A 13,452-nucleotide genomic window follows, 5' to 3' on the forward strand; every position below is an offset into this window, starting at 1 on the left:
ACTTAATGTGGGGTTGTAATATCAAGAACTGTAATTATGTATAATTAAAGCTATCAAGCATTCACACTAGCACTGTATCACTCAGAGTTGCTACTACTCACGCTAACTCGTTTTGCATGTAGTATTCTTGACGCAGTGGGTTTTGCGCAGGCTATGGTGAACACACTTGTATTAATGAATGTAGTGATGGCTAAGTAGGGCATTGGCTTTGGCAGTTTGACTGTTTCTCTATGGCTGGTCCAGATTGGCTTCCAGGTCAAATTAAACCAGACGTACACTTTGATGGGGTTGGTTCTACTACTGATGATGACACTCTTAATACTACATTTTTTACTGCAACCTATGAGTAGATAGCAATGAAAGACTAAGACAGTGAGATGGTCAACACAGACTACATTTCACCACAGGAGTCAGTTCTTTCAACCTATCCTCAAGATATGGCCCCATAATACTATGTTATTTAATCATTTAAAAACATATCAGTATAATATACAAGTAGATTACTTCTATAAACCAACGGGGAAACACAAAGGATCCAATGGAATATCCATGATGAACATCCTTATGCACGTTTTCCCTCAAAGCGGCCTCAATGTCAACAGAGCTCATTCCCACCATACAACACTTATTTGTTATCAGCGTGTCGGCTCATAAATGCCATCCCTTTCTCACGGTAAAACCTATTATATTCTCTGGGGACCGATTCCTTCCATATGATGTGGCTTTTAAATGTTTTGTAGTCTAACAATGGCAACTGAGTGACTTACGCTGCCCATTCTTCCTAGACACCGTTGAGATTGGCGGAGTGCTCTAGCCCCATGTCACACAAGAGGAATATTGTTATATGGCTGCGGGGCAGTTGGAGCCGGGTGCATACTAATGGTGGCATCTCATTGGTTGTACAGTGAGCTCTTAAAGTACCCCAGCAGAACCGAAGTGACTCCAGGAGTGGACATGTTGTCAGTTAGAACCCCACATTGAAGTAGTGCTAAGAGCCTGGGGGTTGCAAAGTCCAATATAGGCCTGAGATAGTGGGCTGTCGTGATGGGGAAAGAGTGAGATTTCTCTGTGTTATGAGAAGTACTTTGCCATTCAATGGACCACACCGTCTTATAGCACACACCAGTCATTAGCCAACATTTTTTCAAGATACAATCTAACAATGATTCCATAACTACAACCATAGTACGGCAGACCTGGGTTCAAATAGTATTTGTTTTACTTTAAAAAAATGTTGAGTATTTGATTGAGCCTGTGTGAAGTGCCAGATGGGCAGAGTTTGCACTTTTGGAACCATTCCATTGGTTGAAGTGCAACCTAGTCAAATCTGGTATTAGACTATAATTGATCTTGTATTTCAAACCACAATACTATCTCTTCAACTGACAATGAAATTAAGATTTTTTTCGAAGATCTAAACACTCATATCATAACTGAGTTAATCTCACCATCAACACCCATCTTGAATTCATCTGTGGTGAAACTTATCTTTGCGTGATGATAATACAATTCCAATTATTGTAATTGCTATTACAGGCCACACTTCACAACACAACATTCTTTGAGGCTGGATCAATATATAAGTTCATCTCTTTGGGGAGTGAGGTTTCCGGAAATGGATCCCTGTATTGCTGTCATATTGAGGTTAGACTAAGATATCGTTCCTTGATAACCTGAGTTTAGGCGCACAAGGGTATCTACCATTTTGTATACCAAACCCACAGACAAAAACAGCATTCTACATGCTTCTAGTGCACATCCCACATAACATTCTATGAAGCTTATATTGAAACCTATGCACCTGTAACAGACATTATACAACATACACTGACTGAGTCAAACACTGACTACGCTGGAGTGAAAATCACGTGTCAGCATCGGCTGTAATGACTTAAGGGAGATTGGATAAGGTAGAGAAAGAGGGGGGAGAGGGAGGTAGAGTGAGTGAGAGAGAGAGACAGACAGAAAGAGGAGAGAGAGAGAGACAAAGAGGAGTGAGAGAGTAGAGAGAGAGCAAGAGAGAGATGGAGAAATAGAGAGATAAAGAGGATAGGGAAGGGAGATTCTCAGAGGTGCGGGGTCCCCAGTGATGGAGTGAAGGGGGGAAGTGAAGGAGTGCTCTTAGCCTGGCAGCAGACTGCTGCAGACAAGGGTTTCTCTACAGGGTTTTCATTGGCAGCCCGTCGCTCTGAGGATGGGCCCACATTGATTTCTTAGTGCCTGGGAAAGTGAAAACAATTCCCTTCTTCCCGTCTCGAAGGCTATCGCCGGAGTCTTGGTAGGAAGAGAAGTGTGTGTGGTTGTGTGCGTGCATGTGTGTGTGTGCACAATGCGCATGCTTGAAAGTGTGCATGTGTATATAAAAAATAAAACCTATAAGGGGTTCGTTGATTGCGAGCGATCTCATGTAGGTGACCTAAACCCGGGGGGGGGGGGGATTATCCCAGGGCTCTGTCTAGGAAACCGAGTGTAGGTACACATCCTTCTCTTATCTCCTAGTCCCAGCACACTGTCTCACAATGACAGTTACCTCGCAGACTCTAATTTATTCAGGGTTTACTCAAGAGGTGATAATCCATTTATCTTCATAATAATGTGCTCATTAGGGAGAGTGACACTCAATCCAGCTGGGATGAGGCCCCATGGATCTGCGGTATCCACCGGGTACTGGTGCAGCTTCCCGACTTCAGTGATAATGAATAACCCATTCGATTTGACCTTTGGCCATAACTCTGCCTCCATTATGGCTCAGGTGAATTCTGGGGGTGACTGTTAAAAAAAGCAAGGGTGAGTTGTGAACCTTCCTGCTTATCTAATCAGCATTGTTACCGTGTCTGGTTAAGAGGCCTGTGAGTATGGTGAGTAGTAATTCTCCCTCCATTGACGGGAGATGGTCAATGTACAGTGCCTTGCGAAAGTATTCGGCCCCCTTGAACTTTGCGACCTTTTTCCACATTTCAGGCTTCAAACATAAAGATATAAAACTGTATTTTTTTGTGAAGAATCAACAACAAGTGGGACACAATCATGAAGTGGAACGACATTTATTGGATATTTCAAACTTTTTTAACAAATCAAAAACTGAAAAATTGGGAGTGCAAAATTATTCAGCCCCTTTACTTTCAGTGCAGCAAACCCTCTCCAGAAGTGCAGTGAGGATCTCTGAATGATCCAATGTTGACCTCAATGACTAATGATGATAAATACAATCCACCTGTGTGTAATCAAGTCTCCGTATAAATGCACCTGCACTGTGATAGTCTCAGAGGTCCGTTAAAAGCGCAGAGAGCATCATGAAGAACAAGGAACACACCAGGCAGGTCTGAGATACTGTTGTGAAGAAGTTTAAAGCCGGATTTGGATACAAAAAGATTTCCCAAGCTTTAAACATCCCAAGGAGCACTGTGCAAGCGATAAAATTGAAATGGAAGGAGTATCACACCACTGCAAATCTACCAAGAACTGGCCGTCCCTCTAAATTTCAGCTCATACAAGGAGAAGACTGATCAGAGATGCAGCCAAGAGGCCCATGATCACTCTGGATGAACTGCAGAGATCTACAGCTGAGGTGGGAGACTCTGTCCATAGGACAACAGTTGTATATTGCACAACTCTGGCCTTTATGGAAGAGTGGCAAGAAGAAAGCCATTTCTTAAAGATATCCATAAAAAGTGTTGTTTAAAGTTTGCCACAAGCCACCTTGGAGACACACCAAACATGTGGAAGAAGGTGCTCTGGTCAGATGAAACCAAAATTGAACTTTTTGGCAACAATGCAAAACGTTATGTTTGGCGTAAAAGCAACACAGCTCATCAACGTGAACACACCATCCCCACTGTCAAACATGGTGGTGGCAGCATCATGGTTTGGGCCTGCTTTTCTTCAGCAGGGACAGGGAAGATGGTTAAAATTGATGGGAAGATGAATGGAGCCAAATACAGGACCATTCTGGAAGAAAACCTGATGGAGTCTGCAAAAGACCTGAGACTGGGACGGAGATTTGTCTTCCAACAAGACAATGATCCAAATCAAAAAGCAAAATCTACAATGGAATGGTTCAAAATAAACATATCCAGGTGTTAGAATGGCCAAGTCAAAGTCCAGACCTGAATCCAATCGAGAATCTGTGGAAAGAACTGAAAACTGCTGTTCACAAATGCTCTCCATCCAACCTCACTGAGCTCGAGCTGTTTTGCATGGAGGAATGGGAAAAAATGTCAGTCTCTCGATGTGCAAAACTGATAGAGACATACCCCAAGCGACTTACAGCTGTAATCGCAGCAAAAGTTGACGCTAAAAAGTATTAACTTAAGGGGGCTGAATAATTTTGCACGCCCAATTTTTCAGTTTTTGATTTGTTAAAAAAGTTTGAAATATCCAATAAATGTCGTTCCACTTCATGATTGTGTCCCACTTGTTGTTGATTCTTCACAAAAAAGTACAGTTTTATATCTTTATGTTTGAAGCCTGAAATGTGGCAAAAGGTCGCAAAGTTCAAGGGGGCCCGAATACTTTCGCAAGGCACTGTATGTGAGGAGAGAGAGAGCGTGCCTGGGGCCCCTTTCCCTGTCAATTTCTTATCAATGTGGCTCCCTCTCCACTTCCAACCCTCGCCCGCCTGCCACGCTCAAATCAGAAACACAATCAAGTCTGCAAGTCATTCAAGAGCACTCAAATCATCACCAAGAACAAAACAAGTAGACGGGTAATTTAACCCCTTTACCCTCATCAGACTTACACAGACCAATAACACGAGGAACTAATGCAACTGGGCTGTTGACAACCTATAATTCAAATGTCCATTACTAATCCCAGAGTCCTTTGGCGTAGGCTTCAAACTACACAGTTTCCCCCAGTCGAGTAAACACGTCACATCAAAATGACGATCCACAGCCATGTTTCTGATGATTGGTTCAGAATAAAAAAAAATCCAGACAGAGCTCCACTTGAAGAGGTAATAATGGAGATCGATGTGGGGGCAGATTTCAGAGAGTCGTGCGAATGGGTGGAGAACGCAACAATTCCGAAACTCCCTATCCGCAATCAATCTCTGACAACAGCAACGAATCAACAAAACATGTCACGTCACAGTGTTATTTACTTGTACCTTATACACTAGATACTGCTTTTGTAGCGAGAGAGGTATAACAAGGACTCTAAGCGTAGCTACTGTGTAGCGGTGAGAGCCTAATGGACTCTAACAAAAGCCATGGCCAGTGATTAGTATATCCCCTCTCTTGAGAAGCACTATTGCACACAAAGTCCGCCACGCAAACAGAAGAAACCTTGCCCATTGCCCCGAGAGACATGGGACAAATCCCACCGCGGCCACCAATTTAAAGTGCCATTTGGAGTGTTTGAAAAGTGAAATATCAACAAAGGTCAAATTAAGACTCAATGATGGGAACAGCATACAGAGTGCAAAAACATTACTTGGTTCCCTGAAGTCAACAACTATCACATACTAGTCAAGCATTAGTAATCAACTGTCCCAAACTTTAATCTGCACTCATAGGGCTTGTTTCCAGGACACAGATTAGGAAGATTAGGCTTAGTCTTGGACTAAGAATTATTCTCTGTGGAGGACCTCCTTTGAAAGCTCTTGAGTCTATGACTAGGCTTAATCTCCATACGGCAAACCGGCCCACACACTTTCAGTAGTCACAGTGACAGAAAGTAATATTGCTTCTTGGTCTTGACACCAGGACTGAACACCTTTAAGTAGACAGTTCCCTTTATTCCAAGATTAGAACTGACCATAAATTGCCTCAACCGTGGAGTAGTAGTGGGAAAGTCGAGTTGAAAAGAGCTTAGACCTGATAAGGCTTTTATACTCAGCGTGTCATCTGTGGCTTTCAAGTAATATTCTAAGGAGTTTGGTCTGTTTGAGAGACTTTGTGTGACTGCTCAACCTCTTCTTAACGATCTCCTATCCCAAGGTAATATCCTGGCGCTAAACATGAGCATTATTAAAGGAAGGAGAAGAAAACAAACACAGAAAAACACAACTCAACCGATTCCCTTGGAACGGCACTCTTTTTGTAAGCGGTGAAAGAGCCCTGGTAACAAGGAGGACAGCTTGCACTGATGTGAATAACCTCATCACCTGAGCCCCTCCTGAGTCTCTGAGCCTCACTGCTCTCACTCTCTTTTTTCTGTAGAGCCTACTGTGTCCAGCATTGTTCAATGGTACATTGTATGAAACGCCATGCACCGATCAGTGAAGATGCTTGTCCCTCTTGCATTTCAGCTGTTGCGGGTGACACACACACACAGAAGGGCAGACACATGATGTATCTACCTCCACATTAACACATGCAGTGATGCCTTTGATTAGATGCTCCTATCCTGATGACACAAATATGAAGGAATATGGGTTTGTTTATTTATTTATATCGCCCTTTTTTTCACAGAGGTACCCTGTTTTGCCATGCCGAAAAAATTAGACTTTGATCATGTTGTTCTCGGCGCTTCTGATTTTCACACGACCTGAATTTGCACCAAATGCAAAAAATTGCCCCATATGCCTTCTTTGTGCGATCTTCAATGAAATTTGCTCAGCAGTCAGCACAGTAGACAAATATAACAGCCTCTACTACAGTACTGGCAGTCTGTGTCCCAAATGACACACTATTGCCTAAATAGTTCACTACTTTTTCACCAGGGTCCAGAGGAAGACCCTTAGGGTTATGGTCAAAAGTAGTGCACTATGTAGGGAATAGGGTGCCATCTGTTACATAGTTGCAGTGTGTTCAACTGCTAACTGGATTAATGTCAGTGGTATAACACTAGAAGGCACCCCACGGAGCTGGGGAGCTGACACTGACATCCCTACCATAGGTGATCAGTCAGAGAGAAACAAAGAGAGATGGTGAGAGAGAGAGGGAGTGAAAGCAGAGGAGAGCCAAAATACAGATATAATTGTCCATGAGAGGACAAGAAAGAAAGATGAGCTGACGAAAGCGCACACGCACATCCAAAAAGAAGGGGTGGGGAGAGGAGATAGGGGAAAATAAAGGAAGGAGAGAGGAGGAAGCCCCGTTGTGTACCTGTGGGAACAGCCGCGTCCATAGTGGGCCTCTCCCAAGTGTTGACTTGCTCCCAGGCGAAGCCATTGGTCCCCAGGGCCACACTGTAGCCACAGCTGTTGTAGTGCTCTTCAAACGAACAGCTGCCTGTAGGACACGACGAGAAGAGAAGGGTTGCATATGTAAACACGATAAAGCCATATACTCACATCATTATTTCATCCCCGCTAAATAATGATTTTCCAGCGCATTAGGCTTCATGCTAGCCAGAAGCCATGGATTGAGAAAGCAAGACTAAACTCGGTCTAATTAAAATGTACTCTTTGAGATGTGTGGTTTAATTGCAATGAGAGGATTCAAAGGGAATTCTTAGTTTTTTTGTTTTTTATCTCTGTTTTTTCAATTACACCCATATTTTAAGTGTTTTTGAGCGTGGATCGATTGAGCTAGGCTGTGCTGACTTGACAGTTTACTGTGGCAAGGAATACAGTTATTGTATTATACATGCATGGATATATTTTTTCCAATTAAATGACAAGCTTGCTTCTGGTTATAATCTAATTTATAAAATTGCATAAGCCAAGGACTAAACACTCATTGGCAGTTAATGACTTGCCTGTTTACTGAATGGAAAATCAGAGCAGAAGAATGGGTTATTATTCCATTAAAATGAGAGGGGAGTTGGTGTCAAGGATCTTTTGTTAGACAGATGACTTGGGTTTAAATCCCCCCCCAAAAAACACCACAGTATGTTCATTCTGAAATGTCCCAAACATTTATTTCTACGTCAATAAATCCAATCTTCCTAATCAAAACCCCTAATCTGACTACTGAGATTGAGGCTGTCCTAATATGGACACTACATAACAAATAACTTTTCACTTTCCATATCAAAAGTGTCAAACAACCACCATCGTGGCATCGTGTCCGTTTATTGTATTTTGTGTGTGTGTGTGTGTGTGTGTGTGTGGAGGGGGGAGGGGTGTAAAGTGACAAGAAAAACAAGCCAAAGCCCTTCATCTCCTCTAATTAATGTTGCCTACCAATGTGATCCATTATTGATAAGTTGCCCACAGCAGATAAGCAACAGTTTCATTATCAGTTGAAGCTGCTGCTACAACCTGCACCCACATCTGCAAATAGGAGAGGAGTTAGCGTAAAAATGGGGGCTTTTCATCACTAATGCTAGTAGACAGTGAGACATAATTGGGAAGTTTTCCAGCAGCTGAGTTTCTTTAGGCTCTCTGTCAAGACATTGTTTATCAAATAGAGTTTCCCGTGTAGCACTTTCATCAATAAGGTTTTACTGAACTGAGAGGCATGTTTCTAAGGGCAATGAATAGGGAGTTAGAATGCGGAGTTAGAATGCATTCACAGTCGCTACAGTCAAAGAGGATGTTGTTCATGATAGAAAAAATTGCCAGAGAAGAAATTGAAGTGTTTGCACCTCAGGATTTCATTTGAGAATTAGGGGTCCTGCAATTAATATGTATTGCTGGCAGATTACAACTGTACTGTAATTAATGTGCATTTAATTTTAATAAATTTAATATTTTTGCCATTTCGGGCAAATATATTGTGAGTTTGCTAGCTAGTTTAGTTGAATTTTAAAATGAAATGATCAACCAAGATATCTTTGGAAATATCTGTTTTGAAATGTTGTTGTATAAAAGGTAAAGAAATGGACGCTTGGCTACAGTACAGTATATTTAATATGAGTGATGATTGAATGTTGAATTTCTCAAGTAATCTTTACATAGCTCTTTATAAAGATAAGCTTTTTGGACAGATTATCCTCAGGGCTCATTCATTTGGATCAGTGGTTTCTGGTTAAGTTGAGTATTAGTGTTGATAAAGATAAAGATATGCACCCATCTTGTGATTATACTCAAGACCCTTCTAAAACATTCCAGTCTTTCATCCATTTCCGGAGCCCCAATCGTACCCTTTGGATAATTAGAACCTTACATTTATACCCACTTTAAATCGAAACTGACAGTGCCTAGCATGATATACACCAATGAGGACAAACTCAGCTAAAGCTTCTGTTTTCTGTTCACTTAGATAAGATCTTAGTTTGCTCCCATAAAATTTACTGTCATCATCTAAGATTTAAATACAGCATTTACTAACATACTGTGTGTACTCTTCTTGTATCCCCCGGCGGCATTTCCAAGCTAGGCAGGCTAATATACGGCTCGGATGCTAAAGCTATTACTTTCACTCCAATAGGCATGAATAATAGCCAAATATAGCTTTCATTAATATAGCAGTCAACAGAGATGTACAGTATCAGGACAGTGTTTTTGTCATGTAATATTTGTCTTCCAATTTAGGTCAAATGTGTCCTGGCAAAGGCCAGGCAGCCAAATTCTTAGTTTCCTTAGAGAATGTATGACTCAATAGGACACATATTTGTATTTCTTTTCTGCTTGAGTGAATACAACCAACAACTTGTTTCTCTCTAGTTGTCACTGTGCCACTGGCTCAGAAAAACAAACACACACACACACACACACACACACACACACACACACCTGAAGTCAATAGATCCAATCCATTTAGACAGGATCATGGACATAAAACAGAGTAGACCGATTGAATGAGTGAGAGAGAGACACATACAGACTCAACACAAACAAACACAGAGTATCGCTTTCACTCACATCCCGTTTGAAATTAATCCAGCTTCGCCAGTCATGCTGAATTAGACGAGAAAATAAGGCTAATGAGGGTGCCTCTAATAACACGCACAGCTCGTTCGATTTAGCCGCTCCCTCAACCCCTACTAATTCTACCTTTTCCACTTCGCAAACTCTTAAACCTCCCAAGCCAATCTATCCCCGTCCATCACCCTGTGGAGAGGAGAGAAGGCTGTAGCCAAGATAAGTAGCCAGGCATTGGACAGAGGTTCTACGAGCTCACTCAAGTCAAAGCCGGGACATGTTCAGTGTTCAAGCACCAAACAAAAGAATACCGAATAAAATGGGGAGAAACTACCGTAAACCATTTTGCTACCGTGTGACCTCATGAGCATTACCCAGCTGAGAGAGGATACAGTTGCTTGAAATGAAATCTGTCTACGTCTCTACAACAAGCATGAGCGGTCAGTGATATGCTTTAGGGACACGCTTCTCACCGGTAGAAAATACTGAGCTGTCAATGAGTTAATGCTTCTTGGTTTTGCATCTCTCTCTTAAGGCTTTGAAACGCTTGTATGAATGAAACATACAGATGTAGGATCATAATTTAATCATTATTTTGGATGACTGAGTTTTTAACATGTTGATCTCAAGTAAAGACGTTCATTTTAATTGCACGACAAGCCTCTGTGCATTTGTAACACTAACCTTAAATTATGACCAATAAGCACCAAAAAAAAATCTATGCATTGTTATATTCTAGTGGAAATCGCTCAGTTCTGCCTTCAGGGTAAGATTCAAGACAATGAACTTCAACCTGCGTAAAAATTCTCTTCCTCACAGACTTGTGTGTCAGTTTTTTTTTATCCCTTCTCTGACAAGGTCTTTACACTATTCGCATGCCAACCTCAATTCAGAATTGTTTGACTAAAATGGTGACTTTGCATTAATGACTCCCTTTCCCTCGCTTGTGTGAGTCAGGTGGTGTATCCTCAGAGGAGGCCAATTCTGAACACCTAATTCCAGGGATTGGTAAAACAGACAACATGGAAAACCACAATTAATCTACTTGGAAAAGCTAGCTTCTATCTGCCTTTAAATCAAATATATTCACTACATACACAGTTTACAGCACGTATAAAAAGTGCAGCGAAATGCTTATGCGCTCGCTCCCTCAAAAATGCAGTAAATTAATATATTGAATAATAATAACAACAATCAAAAGAGTCAATTCAAAAATAAGAAGTAATAGAACAGGTATTTACAAACAAATGTTACACTGTATTTATTGCCGATAGCGGTGCAATAAACCACAAAACGTACGGTTCGGATCGCGAACGGATAATTTTTGGGATCAGCAAAAAAAAAAAAAAAAAAAAAAAAAGAGTCAAATATGGAACGAATTGCAAAAATCACTGAAGCTGGAGACTTATATCTCCCTCACTAACTTTAAGCATCAGCTTTCCGATCGCTGCAACTGTACACAGCCCATCTGTAAATAGCCCCTTTTCACCCCAGTATCTCTACTTGCACATCTATCACTCCAGTGTTTAATTGCTAAATTGTAATTTTTTTCACCACTATGGCCTATTTATTGCCTTACCTCATTTGCACACACTGTATATAGATTGTTCTATTGTGTTATTGACTGTACCTTTGTTTATCACGTGTAACTCTGTTGTTTGTGTCACAGTGCATTGCTTTACTTTGGCCAGGTCACAGTTGTAAATGAGAACTTTCACAAACTGGCCTATCTGGTTAAATAAAGGTGAAATAAATAATAAATAAAAAAATATATATATATAACTCTGCTTTCCATTTATTACTTAAAGCAACAAACATTTCAATGTTTAAATAAAATCTTAAAATATTCAATACACAATTGTTAAATTAAAGTACAATATGAGGCATGATACCTTCTTCCTTCGAAAAATAGTGAATGAAAATATAGCCTGTGTCCGCATCATCAAAAAAAATAAAAAAAATAAATCAAAGTAGACCTGCGCTTGTAACTTCAAATTATTTTTCATGAGGATGTCTACAATGTCTGTGGAGAGAGTAGACCTCTTTGCAGTCACTATGTCCCCTGCCGTGGAGAACACCCTCTCGCTAAGGACTGATGTGCCAGGCACAGCCAGGTAGCGTCTTGCCATCATGGCAATGTGAGGGTATTTACACTCATTGCTTCTCCACCATGTTAGTGGATCACCCTCCACTGGAATGCCGCTTGTTGCCTTGTAGGATGCCACCTCCTCTTTGATGGTGTTGGCAAACGTATTGCCTGTGTCCTTGCTCGCAAAGGTCTCCCCGAAAAGCTCCTTCATTTTGTGGAGGAGATGCCTCAGTCTGCTCCTGTCGGCTCTTTGGCTTGAGCCTGCAGAAAAAAAAGACTTGATCTATTAAACTTACTAATTATTTATTTTCATATTTCATAGAACTATAATTGTGGTAATAACATTTTTAAAAAGCCATTATTATTCCAAATCAAAAATAGATTTTTCTAATAGCAATAGCATGACTAAGAGTAGACTGCAGTATATTTATTATTTAAGCAATTCACTCATTTATTTTTTTACCTCTTCAGTGGCCACAATCTCAGTGTTAAGAACACTGTATGTTCTCTGGCATAGGGCAGGGTCTAGGTGAGACAGGTGCTTGAACCTTGGATCCAGTGCAGTAGATCTATGAAGGTAGCCCTGTACATTATGGGGGTATCTGGGGTTCAGGTCCTCTCTAATGGCAGCCTTGGTATCTCTAGTGATGGTTTTGTCTTCCTCACTTGGGGCCATGGATTGTAGAGTCCTTGTTTTCAGAGGTAGGATTATGGACACAGACGGTGCATTTTCAGTACTCAATAGGGTTGTAACCGTTTTGAGGGGTTTGAGCACCTGAAGGACCTCCTCTGCCACCTTCACGTCATCATCAGATGAGGTGACAATGTCTTTATTTCTTTCAGGGTCTTGTCTGTCAGTGCAGAGTATACAGCTGCCTGCTGCTCAAGATAGCGCTCCATCATGTCATAAGTGGAGTTCCATCTTGTTGTGACATTGTGTATGAGCTTGTGGGTCGGTAGCTGTAGCATTTCTTGCTTGGTCTTAAGCACATGACCAGCTGTTGTGCTTCGGTAGAAAAAGGAAACCACCTTCCTGATCCTCCCAAGGAGGAGGTACATCTGGTTCACTGAAATTCTCCTTCGGGATGTTAAATATATCACATGTGCAATGCAAGCTATCTGTGGGCCCAGTCCAGTTTCTTTCACTGCATTTACTTGGTTCTTGGCATTATCTGTGGTGGTTGGGATATTGCTATTGGGCCTCTCTAGCTTCCACGCAGTACCTGCGCAAGATTTGTACCTGTGTGACTCATTGAGGGGGCTTGGCTTGTATGTAGCACCGGACTTCACATCTCCCACTCCTCTGTGGTATAGTGAGCAGTCACATAGGTTTCCGTTGCCCTGGAGGTCTACCTGTCTGTGGTGAGGGCAACAGAGGATGTCTTGGATAAATCGTCAACAATTTTGATATTTTCCTGTTCATAAAGATCTGGCATGATCCACTGAAGTGGGTGCGCAAGGGGATTTCATAGCGTGGCTCAAGCACTTTCACCATATGTTTAAACCCTCTGTTTTCAACAACATAGTATTGCCTTATGTCTGCAGCGATAAACATCCCAGTAGATTTGGGGATGGCTTTAGCTAGGTCTGATTCTGCAGCAAAGAGCTGCTTAAATGCTGCAGTGAGAGGTTGTTGTCTCTTGGGTGAGTTGGCTCCAGTCACTGACAC

The 13,452-nt window shown here is 41.5% G+C and overlaps 1 protein-coding gene across 1 annotated transcript in view; it reads right to left on the reverse strand.

The window, feature by feature from the left end:
* The window catches only part of ptprt (protein tyrosine phosphatase receptor type T), a 440,070-nt gene that overhangs the window by 326,842 nt on the left and 99,776 nt on the right, over positions 1-13,452 (reverse strand). Inside the window, exon 2 of the mRNA XM_064965460.1 lies at positions 7,050-7,175. Coding sequence (XP_064821532.1) covers positions 7,050-7,175 — 126 coding nt within the window. The remainder of the gene's footprint in view (positions 1-7,049; positions 7,176-13,452) is intronic.

This window comes from Oncorhynchus masou, chromosome 5 (assembly GCF_036934945.1).
Source record: "Oncorhynchus masou masou isolate Uvic2021 chromosome 5, UVic_Omas_1.1, whole genome shotgun sequence".
Taxonomy (NCBI): domain Eukaryota; kingdom Metazoa; phylum Chordata; class Actinopteri; order Salmoniformes; family Salmonidae; genus Oncorhynchus; species Oncorhynchus masou.